Source organism: Dendrobates tinctorius, unplaced genomic scaffold (genome assembly GCF_039654945.1).
Source record: "Dendrobates tinctorius isolate UK_male_01 unplaced genomic scaffold, ASM3965494v1 ptg000074l, whole genome shotgun sequence".
In the NCBI taxonomy this organism is placed as follows: domain Eukaryota; kingdom Metazoa; phylum Chordata; class Amphibia; order Anura; family Dendrobatidae; genus Dendrobates; species Dendrobates tinctorius.
Genome location: NW_027361742.1, coordinates 6,475,273 through 6,487,332, shown reverse-complemented (window position 1 = coordinate 6,487,332; position 12,060 = coordinate 6,475,273). Strand labels below are relative to the sequence as shown.

The following is a 12,060-nucleotide window of genomic DNA, read 5'->3' as shown; positions in this document are numbered from 1 at the left end:
TGTGCCCACAAAAATGATCGTTTAGTCCCCAATCAAGGGTAACAGGAGAAATTGGACTCCAAAAGTTGTTGTCCAATTTGTCCTGAGTAAGCTGGTCTCCATATGTGGGAGAAAACTGTTTAGGCACACGTTTGGGATTGGAAGGGAGTGACGTTTTGCAATGCAGACTTAGATGGAATGGTCTGCGGGCATCATTTTCCATTTGCAGAGCTCCTGATGTGCCTAAACAGTAAAAAAAAACTCAAGTGACATTGTTTTGGGAACTGGACCCCCAAGGAACTTATCTAGATGTGCCCCAACTAATCTAATGTTTCCGGTAAAGTAATTTAGTAGTGCATTGAGGTGTGGTACAATTTGAAGCAATCCTTCATGCACAGGCCATGTTTTTCGGGGCAGGTGTCACATTGATAAATGGTGTCCTTGCGTATTCTGTTTTTGTAACACACTCGGCACCTTTTTTGTGATTTACCTTTTTTTCCAGTTTGCGGGACCTCCCCCGGGAAATGCTGACCTGGTACAATACGAGCACCTTCAGTTCCGGAAGTTCTGGGGCCCGCTCCTTCCAGAGTGCCAAACATCAGGGCCTTAACCACTACCTCCTGGAACTCAAGATACGATGTATCGATGTGGTGTGCACATTGTGACGCCAGGAATGCGCTGAGCATTGCCAATTGGACGATGTGCACGGCCAGCTTTTTGTACCACACCTTGGCCTTTCTCAAAGCATTGTACGGTTGGAGGAGTTGATCGGAGCGATCAATGCCCCCCATGTTTTTATTGCACCCCAGCACACATTCAGGTTTGCTGACCTGTGCAGAGGTACCCCGTACAGTGCTGAGGGTGCTGCCATCACCGTGTAAGGTGGTCAAGGGAAGGACATCCCTCTTGTCCTTGTACTTGACCACCAGCAGGTGGTCGCTACATTGGGCCCTGCTCTCACCTTTTTGGAGCATCTACCCAAGTAGCGTCTTCGGGAGGCCTCTGTGATTTTTGCGGACAGTACCGCAAGCTGTGGTACCTCGCGCAGAGAGGGATTTGTAGAGTGGGACACTGGTTTAAAAGTTATCAGTGTAGAGGTGATAACCTTTATCCAGCAGTGGGTGCACCAAATCCCACACAATTTTCCCATTCACTCCCAGGTCAGGAGGACACTCAGGGGGTTCAATCCTGGTGTCCTTTCCTTAGTACACTCTAAACCTGTGGGTGTACCCTGAGGTACTCTCACACAGCTTATAGAGTTTGATTCCGTACCTGGCCCTCTTACTAGGCAGGTATTGACGGAATCCGAGCCTGCCCTTAAAATGGACCAAGGACTCATCCATGCAGATGTTCCTTTGGGGCACGTACACTTCAGCAAACTTTTTGTTGAAGTGTTCGATGACCGGCCGAACTTTGAACAGACGGTCAAAGTTGGGGTCATCTCATGCGGGACACTGCATTATCGTTATAATGCAGAAACTTGTGGATGGCCTGAAAACGCGTCTGGACCGTGACCATTCAGAACACTGGAGTGTTATATAAAATATCAACACTCCAATATTGCCGAATTTCAGGCTTCTTCAGGATACCCATATGGAGGACCAGGCTCCAAAACTGCGTCATTTCAACTGTGTCCACAGGAGACCAGTTAGTATAGGATGAACGCGGGTTTTGCTCCAAAAATTGCCAGGCATACAAATTAGTTTGCTCCACCATGAGGTTAACAAAATCCTCAGAGAAAAAGACTTTGAAAAAGTCAATTTCTGTGAGGCCGGTGGTGTCAAACTTGATTCCTGATTCTGCCATAAAATCAGGAATCAGTGACTCATAATTTTCAGGGGGGCGAGGTCCACACAGGGTCTGCTGAATCAGCTGCGGGCATGGTGGGCGCTGCCTCATCTTCTGTCCTGGAGCGTCTGCATTGCGGTTCCACAGGACCCGAGTAGGAAGATGAGGAGGGGGAAGAGGAAGAGGGCTAATAATCCGAAAAATAAAGAAAAGTCGGATCGTAATCCTCGCTATCAGTGTCGGAGGCAAGTAAAGCATATGCCTCCTCCATTGAATAGCGTTGTTGGGAGGAACGTGATGGGCAGGACATTTTTTTGTGTAAATATGGTGCTTGGGTGTACTTTATTTATAACTGTGTATGTGGTGGGGGGGTAGAGATTGGTGCACACTATCCTGTAAGAAAAAGCTAAAAGGAAATGGGGAGCAAAATACCTGTGAAAAAAAGTCTAAAACAGCAGGTCCTAGATATGATAAGTGAACGGCGTCACTTATCAAAATTTAGTGGCTGCTGAATGTGTGCACAGGGGTGGCTCAAAGGGGGGAGGTGAAAAAGAAAAATGGAAAACAGCCAGCACGAACTTTGATAAGTGAATTGTGTCACTTATCAAAATTCGGCGGATGCTAAATGTGCACATGGAAACGGCGCAAAGGAGGTAAAAAGAGGGGGCTGGGGGGATTGAGGTAGATGAATAGAGATCGGGCAGGGATCAACAGTTAGGGTTGTAGTTAGGTGGCACAAAAAGGTGTGAAAAAATGAAAAACAGCAGGCACAAGCTCTGATAAGTGATGTGCATCACTTATCAAAGTTTTGTGGCTGCTGGATGTGTGTGCGGAGGTGGCGCAAAGGGGGCTAAGGAAAAAAAGTGAGCACGAGTGTTGATCAGTGAACTGCGTCACCGATCAACGCTCGGCGGCTGCGTACGAAGGTGGCACAAAAGTGAAGTGGAGGGGGTAAAAATAGGGGGAAGGGGGATGGGTGGATTGGGGTGAATGAAGAGAGATTGGGCAGGGATCAGTTAGGGTTGTAGTTTGGTGGCACAAAGAGGGGTGAAAAAAATGAAAACCGGCAGGCACAAGCTCTGATAAGTGATGCGCGTCACTTATCAAAGCTTTGCGGCTGCGGGATGTGGAGGAGGTGAAAAAAGGCGAGCAAGAGTGTTGATCGGTGAACCGCGTCACCGATCAACGCTCGGCTGCTGCGCACGGACGCGGTGCAAAAGGGGGGGCGGAGGGGGGATGAAGATAGATTGGGGGGTGAAGATAGATTGGGCAGGGGATCAATTAACACTTACAGTTGTAGTGTTCTTTCTTCGGCAGGGATTGTGATGCTACAAGCTGTCGCACCACAATACCCAGCACAGGAGCTCTTGCTGCGTCCGACCTCACTGGAGGAATCCTCAGCTAGAGTGAGAACCCCTTCAGACAGGTCAGACGCAGGTCAGGGGCAGGTCAAAGAGCAGTCACAGCACTGCTGTGACCTGTCATTGGTGGGATCGAATGATTACATCGATCCCACCAATCCCTGCTCTGCCTGGTGACTGTTAGGCGGCAGATTTCAGTCGCTGCACAGCAAGAATCCCGAGCCTTACTTCCAGCGGTCTCCCATTCCTCTCCAGCCACAGAGGAGGTTGCTCAGCAAACTCATCGGTCCAGGCGCTCTGCCCAGACCAGCTCCGTGGGTTTGCTTGCTGCTGCCACCTCTGGCCCAGATATGACAATACATGCTGCTCTGCAGCGAGATTTTCCAGGGACAAAGTCCCCATGTCGGGCCACTGAGCATGCCCGTGGAGTGATCTCCCATTGGAGATTGAAGGTCACGTGCTCAGGTCCTGCTCCTGTTCAGATTGGCCCACCCGAGAAGCCAGGAAGGTCGTGGACGCTCGCGGCTATAAAAGGTTTGCATGGCCGCTCGGCCATGTGCTAGGATAAGACTGTATTTACAGACTATGTGGAGTGAGTGATGTATGCACGCATGAATGTCTCTGGTGAATGACTCATTAAGAAACCCCTACCTTTGGTACGCATGTGTTGTGCAGCCTAGCCTGCTAGCGCCCAGGCTTAGGCGTAGGTAGGACAGAGGTTGAGTCAGGCATCAGTCCTCACCAAGGACTCGGCACGCCTTAGTGCAGGTGCTCCATAGCCAGCGTCTATAGCGGCGTTCGTGGCAGCGACGACGCACGTTCAGTGGGCCTAGAAGGACTCTAACCCCGTGTCCTTGGTGTAGAGTTTTGTGGCCGTACACTGTGCGCTCTTTTGGCTGGGCTCTGTGAGCTTAACAGGCTCCGGCATTTACGTTCAGTGGTTGTGCGGCTCTGTGCATTAACAGAGTTCGCCCCTGTTCACATTGGGTGATGTAACCCACGTGCGACTGGTTTCTCACCACTTAATTCTTCCGCCATTACTTAGCAGCAGTGTACCACCTCTGCATGGTGGACCCCGGGCTGCGAACGCACCTACTATTATTTTATAATTTGGTGCATTCTGCCAGCCCTAACAGTGACCATGGTAACTGCCTAGGATCAGAGCTCACAGCTCCGATTCCTAGGCAGGTCATGGCCAGGTCATCAGCAGGGCACAGAGCGGTCACAGCGTGACCGCAGCTGTACTCTGTGGCTGGAATGATTGCCGATCTAATCGATCGCGCCAACCACTTCCTGCAGGCCCTACTGGGCCTGTCCTAGGCTCCGGCCTAGGATTGGTGCTATTACAGCACCGATCCGGGCCGGTACCGGCAGGGCACAGCGGCGATATTGCGCCGCTGTGCGCTGCGATTGGCGCGATTGATTAGATCGGCGATCACGCCAATCTGGGGGATTTTCTCTGGTGCCTGGCAACGCCAGGCACCGGTCCTAGGATCGAGTACATCGGTACTCGACCCTAGCCTAGGATCCTGTTGTTTCAGCCAATCTGATTGGCTGAAACAAAGAGAAGCGCTGTGATTGACTGTTCTGAATTGAACAGCCAATCACAGCTCACAGAGGGGTGGGCCAGGGCGGAGACTGCCTGGGATGCCCAGGCCATCTATCCTGAGGTAAGATGGCGTCGGCATTTTAATGCAATCACCGCGACTTAAGTTGCGATGTCGCATTAAAGGGCATGACATAATATTCCGTCCATGGGACTTAGGTCCCAGGTCACATGGACGGAATATTACATTCAGTGTAGGAAAGGGGTTAAGAGGCTCCTCTGTCCTCCACTCATTACCTAGAAGTTAACCAGCAGGGAATAATATCAATTATTACCACAAAATTAGATAATTTAATATACAATAAAAATACAAAAAAATCCCTCTGGAATAAATGGATGGCAGACCATCCGGTATAATTACCAATGTGTACTCAGAGTATGGTGGAAGATAATAAATAATAATAAATAAATAAATAATTAATAAATAAATAATAAATAATAATAAATAAAAAATAATAAAATAAAAAATACCTCTATAAAAAACTTATCACGAAAAATAATATAAAACAATTATTTGGAAGAATATAAACATCTAGATATATGAATGAAAAAGAACCAAAAAGATACATAATAAAAGATAGCCTTTATTAAAACAATGGCACAACAATAAGTGCAAAATTAAATAATAAATTAGAAAGGCACCCAAAATATATATACATGGTAACATAAATAATTAGCTATATATTAAAGCTTTCACAATTACCATGAAAAACTGACTCAATAATCCATAGGTAAACTTATTACCATAAAATAGACAAATCACGATGATAAAGTGCAATTGTGCAAAAAATCACTTGTGACAAACTAAACATAAAAAATATATAAAATATTGCTAATCAATAGCAGTGAATAACCATAAGTGATGGAATGAAACATAACACAATAAAAATTAATATTGATTACCTGGTGAGCCAGCAGTAAACTAGGGTGCCACTATAACACACCCCGACGCGCGTTTCAGAGTTGCTCTCTTTCGTCCACTCATTACCTGTAGTAATGGCAGTTTGAAAGACACCTGTCCACAACCTCAAACAGGCACACTCCAAACTCCACTATGGTAAAGACCAAAGAGCTGTCGAAGGACACCAGAAACAAAATTGTAACCCTGCACCAGGCTGGGAAGACTGAAACTGCAATAGGCAAGCAGCTCGGTGTGATGAAATCAACTGTGGGAGCAATAAGAAAATGAAAGACATACAAGACCAAATGACAATATCCCTCGATCTGGGGCTCCACGCAAGACCTCTCCCCATGGGGTCAAAATGATCACAAGAACAGTGAGCAAAAATCCCAGAACCACACGGGGGGACCTAGTAAATGAAATACATAGAGCTGGTACCACCGTAACAAAGGCTACCATCAGTAACACACTACGCCTCCAGGGACTCAAAAACTGCAGTGCCAGATGTGTCCCCTTGCTTAAGCCAGTACATTTCCGGGCCCTTCTGAAGTTTGCTAGAGAGCATTTGGAGAATGTCATATGGTCTGATGAAACCAAAGTAGAACTGTTTGGTGGAAACAAAACTCGTCGTGTTTGCAGGAGACAGAATGCTGAGTTGCATCCAAAGAACACCATACCTACTGTGAAGCATGGAGGTGGCAACATCATGCTTTGGGGCTGTTTCTCTGCAAAGGGACCAGGACGACTGATCCATATATGTGAAAGAATGAACGGGGCCATGTATCATGAGATTTTGAGTTCAAACCTCCATCAATCAGCAAGGGCATTGAAGATGAAATGCGGATGGATGGGTCTTCCAGCATGATAATGATCCCAAGCACACCACAAGGCAACGAAGAAGCATATGAAGGTCCTGGAGTGGCCTAGCCAGTCTCTAGATCTCATCCCCATAGAAAACCTTTGAAGGGATTTGAAAGTCTGTGTTGCCCAGCGAAAGGCCCAAAACCACTGCTCTAGAGGAGATCTGCATGGAGGAATGGGCCAACATACCAACAACAGTGTGTGCCAACCTTGTGAAGACATACAGAAAACGTTTGACCTCTGTCATTGCCAACAAAGGATATATAACAAAATATTGAGATGAACTTTTGTTAATGACCAAATACTTATTTTCCATCATAATTTGCAAAATAAATCTTACCAAATCAGACAAGGTGATTTTATGGATTTGTTTTCTCATTTTGACTCTCATTGCTGTGGTCTTCCTATGATGTCAATTACAGACCTCTCTCGACTTTTTAAGTGGGAGAACTTGCACGATTGGTGGCTGACTAAATACTTTTTCCCCCCACTGTAGATAGACAGACAAACAGACAGATAATGGATAGACAGATAGATAAATAGATAGATAGATAGATAGATAGATAGATAGATAGATAGATAGATAGATAGATAGATAGATAGATAGATAGATGAGGGGGTGGTTGAAGATTCCCACTCTACACCCCTTGTAAAATTATTTTAATAGATATGATTACCTGTGTAAACATAAAAGATGTTAGTGTTGTTTTAGCCACTAGATGGCAGCAGTTTGCAGATTCATATGACTGTCACCTGTATGTCAGTTGGCACACAGGGAAATTACCAGTTTGAGCCGCCCCCAGGGACAGTTTGAAAAATGAAGAATGACTGAGAGTTGCTGGCAGCCATCTTGGAATGCAGTTTGTAAGACACAGATATGACAGGAATACAGGAGAGTTAAGAAAAACGGTGTGTGCAGTGTGCTAGGAGCCGGTCAGATTACTTAGGAAAGGTGCAACTGTTCCTGTAATTCCTGTCAGAGAAGATGAATCACCCTGGGGAGATGACTATGGTTGGGGATGCAAAGTTAATGCCCCGTCACACACAGCGATCTTGCTAGCGAGATCGCTGATTTTGTGACGCCACTGCGATCTCGCCAGCGAGATCGCTGTGTGTGACGGGGATCAGTGACCGGCCCCCCTGCCAGTTATCGCTGATCGTGCTCGATCGGCCTGGGCCATTTTTCGATCACTGGTCTCCCGCTGGCCAGCACGCATCGTGTGGCAGCGAGAGACCAGTGACGCTGGATGCTGGTTTCTAATGTAAACATCGGGTATCCAGGAGTCGGGCAGCTCTTAGATACCCGATGTTTACCTTGGAAACCAGCGTGTACGCCGGTTTCCAAGGTAAACAGCGAGTATGCAGGAGCCGTGGCTCCTGGATACACGATGTTTACATTAGAAACCAGCGTCCAGCGCCGCTGGTCCTGATCGCTGGAGGGGCTGTCCCTCCCCAGCGATCAGCCTTACGATGTCCCAGCAATCCCATCATGTCTGATCATTGGTGGGATCGGTGGGACCATCGTTATGTGTAAGGGGGCCTTTAGATTCCACCAAAAGCATCGGCTGTGATGTGAATGGCCTTCTGCTAGCCTGTCAGGCGAAAACTGTGCTCCAGGTGACAAGCCCTGGATCCACTCCATGGTCTCCCAGCTAAACGGCTGTTCAGATGATTAGACAGCCACTTCTGTGTTTAGTTAACGGCCGCTAAGTCCTAAGTTCAGGCCCCACCACAGGGATCCCGGTGGGTGCATGTACACAAACTTTACAGAGAGTTTGACGCCAAACCTAAATTCTCAGTTAGAGACATTGTTTGCTAAGATGGCTGTGTGAACTTTAGCTAAATACTCCCCTCAGTGGATGAGCTTGTGTAGAGATAGCATAACAGAATTGTAACTTTAGAGTATTGTTAAGTTTGTGAATCTCAGCGCTGCACCTCTGCAGGGGCCGCCTCCTGCACTCATCTAATCACACCCCTGCTGAGGGTAAATCCCAGTTGCCCCATTAGGCAGAGCCAAAGGTCAGACAAATTACAGTGTACCCGATAGGCACAGTATGTTCAATCAGTTGTGCAGCGCATGATCTGGGCTAGGTGTGTATGATAGTTAACTGTGTTTCTTTCTTGCATTTTCAAGGTAAAACCGTTTTTGTTGTTAGTAAAAACTAGTTCCTCAACAAATTGCCTGGTCATGTTCTTTGTCCTCGGCCCGCTGCATTCTGGGAGAGACCGGTACACGGTCTACATATATCTAGATATAGATAGATATGAGAGATAGATAGATAGATAGATAAATAGGATATGAGATAGATAGACAGACTATATATAGACAGTAAGTTATACATGTACAAAGGACTATTCTGAAGCCAAGAAGTCTGCACATATTGCCATTTTTAACTTGCATCCTTCTTGCTCTATGTACTATCTCTCTTAATGATTTGATGGCCTCTTTCCTCTCCAGTGCTCATGCAATAAAATGCGTGTTTCCTTTGATATTGAGCTTATGTCTAGTGACAAGCAATGATTACTACAAGACTGGAGGATGTGAGAATTAACTTGCTCCGGATGTAAGGCCGGTTCCTTACAAATCCTGAATGTGGACAGTATTATACACCTAACCGCTCCTGAGTGAAGTGTTGCATGAATAAAGGAAAATATAGTGGCTGAGAGCTCTGCGCTCTTCTCTTGACTTACACAACATCATTCAGTTCCAGTCTGGTGTCCGGGGAAGGATTGATGAGGATGTAGGACAGGGTGTTCTGATGATCATTCATTTCATCTAGAGAAGAAAGTAAAAGGCAAGATTATTCCCAGAAACACTGTGTGATTTCACTGTGTACCATGGAGAATCAGTAGTTTTAAGAAACAAAGATAAATGGTAAAAATTATGATAAAAGTCACATGAGGAAATGGAGGATTTTGGACATTTATTTTGGGAAGCAAAATGAATTAATGAATAAAAGTGTAATCTTTGCTACATAATTAAGAATATTGAAAATACTTAGATCTAATTTATTACAGGTGTAATGAGGCTCTGTCAGTGGTCACCGGCCTTCAACCTTTAACCACTTTACAGGGATCTGGATTTAAATTGGGGCCCTTGGGCTGGGGCTACAGGATAAGCTGCTGCACTATGGTGCAGCCTGGCAGGAGTGGTCAGGTAGCCGTGTCAGCACTAGGAGGGCAGGAAAAGTACAAAATCAGAAGATACGAGAATAGTCAGTAAAACAAGACAAAGTCAAAAGAGGAAAATACAGTACACAGGAGCTGAACATACAGGACTAAACCAGAGGAACACAAGACTACATCTGGAAGCTTCAAGCAGTAAGCTGGAAGCTTACGTAATGTGTGGTGCTTTCCAATTGGTTTGAGAACGGAGATGATAAATCCATCTTGATAGCACACACCCATCCTGTCAGACTGAATGGCTCTGCACACCATAGCCACCCTAATATTAGCTTCTGGTTATGATGTGTCTTCTCTCACCATCGCTCCCAGAGAAAGAATATGGCAGCAATGGTGATAGAAGTAGATGTTGCAACAGGAGGTCCTGGTGGAGATGTGACAATAGGAAAAAAAATAGTTTTTCACATCTGTGTCTGAAAAATGCTCAAGTCCTTATTCCGCAATCTATTAGGCCTACCTTACAGCCTACTCATATTTAGTGGTATTGCAACACATCCTTGTGAAATACTGTAGATGGTAAATAAACAACATTAAAAGCAAAAGACCTACAATGTTTGTATCATCACTTTGCGCACATGTGGGGACAAAAAAGAACAAAGAGAGAGAAAAATAGGGGAAAGAAAGAGCAGATAGAGAGAGAGAATGAAAGAACAGAGAGGGAAAGAAAAAGGGGAAAGAAAGAACAGAGAGAGAAAGAAGAAAAAAGAGAGAGAAAGAAGGAAAGAAAAGAGAGAAAGAAAGAACAGAGAGAAAGAAAGTAAGAACAGAGAGAGAAAGAAAGAACAGAGAGAGAAAGAAAGAACAGAGAGAGAAAGAAAGAGGGGAAAGAAAGATTAGAGAGAGAAAGAGGGGAAAGAAAGAACAGAGAGAGAAAGAAAGTACAGACAGAGAAAGAAAGAAAGAAAGAACAGAGAGAGAGAAAGAAAGAGGGGACAAAAAAGAACAGAGAGAGAAAGAGGGGAAAGAAAGAAAGAAAGAAAGAAAGAAAGAACATCTAGAGAGGGAGAATGAAAGAACAGAGAGAGAAAGAAAGAGTGGAAGAAAGAACCAAGATAGAGAAAGAAAGAAACAAGGAAATAACATAGAGAGAGAAAGAAAGAGGGGAAAGAAAGTAAGAAAAGAGAGAAAGAAAGAACAGAGAGAGAAAGAAAGGACAGAGATAGAAAGAAAGAGGGGAAAGAAAGGAAAAAAACAGAGAGAGAGAAAGAAAGAAGCAAAAAAAAACAGAGAGGGAGAAAGAAAGAGGGGAAAGAAAGCAAGAAAGAAAGAACAGAGAGAGAGAAAGAAAGAAAGAACAGAGAGAGGAAGAAAGAAAGAACAGAGAGAGAAAGAGGGGATAAAAAAAGAATAAAGAGAGAGAAAGAGCGGAAAGAAAGAACAGATAGAGAGAGAGTATGAAAGAACAGAGAGAGTAAGAAAGAAAGAAAGAAAGAAGGGAAAGAAAGCAAGAACAGAGAGAGAAAGAAGGAAACAGAGAAAGAAAGAGGGGAAAGAAAGAGAGAGAGAAAGAAGGAAAGAACGAAGAGAGAAAAAAAGAACAGAGAGAAAGAAAGAAAGGACAGAGCGAGAGAAAGAAAGAGGGGAAAGAAAGATCAGAGAGAGAGGAAAGAAATAACAGAGAAAGAAAGAAAGAAAGAAAAAGAAAGAGGGGAAAGAAAGAGAACAGAGAGAAAGAAAGAGAGAAAGAAAGAACAGAGAGAGAAAGAAAGAGCAGAGAGAGAAAGAAAGATAGAAAGAACAGAAAGAAAGAAAGAACAGAGGGAGATAGAGAAAAAGAGAAAAAAAGAAAGATTAGAGAAGGAAAGAAAGGAGAAAGAAACAGAGAAAGAAAGAACATAGAAAGAAAAACAGAGCGAGAAAGAAAGATTAGAGAGGGAAAGAAAGAACAGAGAGAGAAAGAATGAAAGATTAGAGAGGGAAAGAAAGAACGAACAGAGAGAGAGAAAGAAACAAAGAGAAAAAAAGAAACAGAGAAAGAAAGAAACAGATAGAAAGATTAGAGAGGGAAAGGAAGAACAGAGAGAGGGAAAGAGACAGAGAGAGAGCAAAAGATTCTATAAAGATGCTATAGCAGCCCAGCTCCCATTGTAGTGCCCACCTGAGCCTCCCAATGAAGGCCGTATCATGATCTGCTCAAATGGCCGGCATCCCCGATTCCAAGGCGATCCCGCTGTCCATGCTGTCAGAGGAGGACATGGTGATGGATCTAAAGCATTCCCTGAAGTGCCTCTATGGTTCTGTCACAATCTCCTCCCGAAATTAACTAATTTCCGGTCAGTTTCCAGCACGTCACTTCCGATCGAGTTTTAAAGTGCTCCTTGGAGCTCCACCGTGAACTCCTGTGTCCGTGGGAAAAGTAAGCTCCCGGACAGGACAGCGAG

General features: G+C 45.0%; 1 protein-coding gene across 2 annotated transcripts in view; it reads right to left on the bottom strand.

Moving 5' to 3' along the window:
- The window catches only part of KCNT2 (potassium sodium-activated channel subfamily T member 2), a 1,782,840-nt gene that overhangs the window by 23,467 nt on the left and 1,747,313 nt on the right, over positions 1–12,060 (bottom strand). For both annotated transcript variants that reach the window (XM_073582885.1, XM_073582886.1), the window contains one exon: positions 9,188–9,272. In XM_073582885.1, the coding sequence (XP_073438986.1) occupies positions 9,188–9,272 (85 nt within the window). The remainder of the gene's footprint in view (positions 1–9,187; positions 9,273–12,060) is intronic.